This window comes from Coenobita brevimanus, chromosome 5, assembly GCF_032717465.1.
Source record: "Coenobita brevimanus isolate Jiangsu-jjx chromosome 5, ASM3271746v2, whole genome shotgun sequence".
Taxonomy (NCBI): domain Eukaryota; kingdom Metazoa; phylum Arthropoda; class Malacostraca; order Decapoda; family Coenobitidae; genus Coenobita; species Coenobita brevimanus.
Genome location: NC_136958.1, coordinates 35212277 through 35215252, shown reverse-complemented (window position 1 = coordinate 35215252; position 2976 = coordinate 35212277). Strand labels below are relative to the sequence as shown.

The following is a 2976-nucleotide window of genomic DNA, read 5'->3' as shown; positions in this document are numbered from 1 at the left end:
ATATATATATATATATATATATATATATATATATATATATATATATATATATATATATATACTTTACTATGTGACATTTTTTGGAATTTTGTCATATTTACCGTGCTATTACACATTTTGTGTTTAATAGGAAGCTCTAGATGATGAAAACGATCAGTAGCTTACTATCATCTCAATATCTGTATTTTTTCATACGTTTGTGTACACCGATGTATTGTACACTACAGAATTACAATAGGTGCTCGAAATTTCTCCCCCCTTCGTTGATACAGGCTTGGGCTCGGCTCAGGAGTGACTGGCGCACACGGTCAAATACCCCTGGTGTGTTCCTTACTTCTCTGCACTCCTCTTGAACTCTTTGTAACAGTTCCTGGCGGGTGTTGACTGGTGTGGCATACACCCTTGTATTCAGATGTCCCCAAAGATAAAAGTCAAGTGGAATTAGGTCGGGTGATCTAGGTGGCCAGGCAATGGGACCTCTGCGGCCTATCTACTTGTCAGGGTACAGAGCATTAAGGAAATCCCTCGTACCTCTTGCAAAGTGAGGTGGAGCCCCATCATGCTGGAACCACATTCACGTACGTGTTCTGAGGGCAACATCTTCAAGTAGTATGGGGAGGTCATCCTGAAGAAATCTGGTGTACAAATTGCCTGTAAATCACTGTGGTAGCAAAAATGGTCCGATTAGACGATCACCAAGACTACTGGCCCACACATCGATTCCAAAGCATTCTTGATGTCCCCCTGTTGTTGTTACATGTGGGTTTTCTCCCAACCATGTGTGTGTATTATGTTGGATTTGTATGCCACCTCTTGTGAATACAGCCTCATCACTCCGCAAAACATGTGCAAGAAAACCGTTGTTCTCCCTCGCATGGGTTAGAAGCCACCTACAGAAATCCACTCGCTGGGGATAATCACGTTCGGTTAGAGCATGGATGGGCTGGTGATGATACAGGTACAGGTCTTGTCTGTTTACAATCCTCCATACAGATGCATGAGCCACACCGAATCGTGCACAAAGTCGACGTGTACTTGTAGATAGTTCATCTCCGATGGTGTTGAGAATATCCTCTTCTACATCGAGTAGGTGCTCAGCATGAGGCCTTCCTCTGTTTGGATTCAGTGTGCCATATTCCCGTAGTCGTCGTTCTACACGGAGGAAAGTAGGCCGAGATGATTGCCTCCTGTTAGGATATCGCTCACCATACATCCTTGCTGCATCAGCTGCATTTCCTCCTGCTGCACCCAACGTAAGTAACATGTCTGTGTTCTCTGCAGAGATGTATGGCTCCATGTCCGGTGCTGACTTAAGACTGCTGGCACAGTCTAGGACTAAAGTCCTCGGAGCCTATGTGGTACGTTTTTCAGCCCAGAGATGACGCTTCGGTCGTTTCTTAGAGAGGAGGCGGAGTCAGGAAAGGGAGAAGAGTGTGTGCTGGCCGGGGGGGTAGAGTGGTTTAAGAGATGGGGGTCGTATTCATTGCTTCAGGAATATAAGCTCAAGCACTAGACCTGTATCTTGTTTGAGTCATCTCTGATTATGAGACCTTCAGAGTTTACAATGTGTCACAGACACAGCCACTGTCGCACTTGTGCCTACTGCTGTGTGAGGTGAAAGGAGACGTCGTCTACCTAACACCTGTGAAGCAGTAGTCGGTTACACAGAGAAAGGCAGACTAGGATTCTCCTACTCTTAGCGAGAAACTTAGAAGTAAATTGCTTCATACAATTATTTCATTTGAGTGACTTTTCCCAGTCACCACTAATGGGATCATGCAATATTAGTACTAGGGATAAGGACTGTTCTATCAACCAAACTGCCATCCCCCAAATGGGATAGTTCCTCTCATTTTTTTCCCTTTGCCGTAGTGGGGAGGCTTTGGGATAAATATGGGATTTTTCCTCTGCTACTGGCCCATTCGATTATAGTCAGGGTATTTTCATCTCCACTAGTTAGCTCGACTTTTCGTAGTGAAGTGTATAGCATTCTACCGTTAGCCAGAGCTGAGTTAGAAATACACCTTTAGCAGTTAAGGAATTAAGTGCAATGACTTTCATGGGCATTGAATTATGTAAAGCAAGAAAAAAATATTCTCGAATAAAGCCATGTTATACAATTTCTCGTAATGGCTGCCAGCCTAGCAAATGCTCCTTCAGTCATCGCTGACAGATCCAGAATAATTGGGATGTGGCAAATTGGCACCCCTGTCCCCAGAATAGCAGAAACAACTGGGTTCCCTCAGAGCAATGTGTATCGCTGGATAGCGAGATGGCAGGCTGAAGGGTCAGTGGAGACTCGTCCGAGAAGTGGGCGACCCAAGGTGCTGACAGGAGAGGTGCAGGAGCACTTGGTACGGGCTGTGCAGGATGCACCACTAACGTCCTCTGTTCAGATAATGCGACAGTTGGGATTAAATTGCCATCCCTGCACTGTTAGGCGAGTGCTCCACCGCAACAACATTCACGCCTACATCCCGGCAGATAAGGAACACCTGACCCAGACACACAAGGAGGCTCATTTGGGATTTGCTCTTGAGCATCTGGTGTATGGCAGTGAATTTTGGAGGAGTGTCATTTTTACTGACGAGAACGTTTTTACTCCCATTAAGGCAGCCTCTAGGCAGTGCTGGCGCCAACGAAACATCGTTACCAGGAAAGGAACATCTGTGTGCAAAGGAGGAGTGGAAGAGTAGGATTACATTTTTGGGGGTGGATGTGGGCATACGGGCCAGGAGAATTGGTGAAAATAGATGGTAAATTAACTGGAGCAGAATATGTCCGTATTTTAGAAGAAGTGTTGCTTCCTACAATGCGAGCCATGGCAATCCCCGAGCCACACCCCATCAGACTGGTTCATGACAAGTGTCCCATCCACACTTGTCATGTAGTGAAGGACTGGCTTGATCAGCACCCTGAAATAATTGCTTTAGACTGGCCCACAAAGGGGTGCAACATGAACCCTATTGAGAACTT

The 2976-nt window shown here is 45.6% G+C and overlaps 1 protein-coding gene across 1 annotated transcript; it reads left to right on the top strand.

Annotated features, from left to right (window-relative positions):
- Positions 1 to 2129: 2129 nt before the first annotated feature.
- Positions 2130 to 2696, top strand: LOC145398756 (uncharacterized). Its single transcript, XM_080271564.1, has one exon. The coding sequence runs from the start codon at positions 2130 to 2132 to the stop codon at positions 2694 to 2696; it is 567 nt and encodes a 188-aa protein (XP_080127690.1).
- The last annotated feature ends 280 nt before the right edge of the window (positions 2697 to 2976 follow it).

What these genes read in the sequence shown, in the direction of transcription:
- LOC145398756 (XM_080271564.1), top strand. Translation starts at nt 2,130, where the DNA reads ATGGCTGCCAGCCTAGCAAATGCTCCTTCAGTCATCGCTGACAGATCC.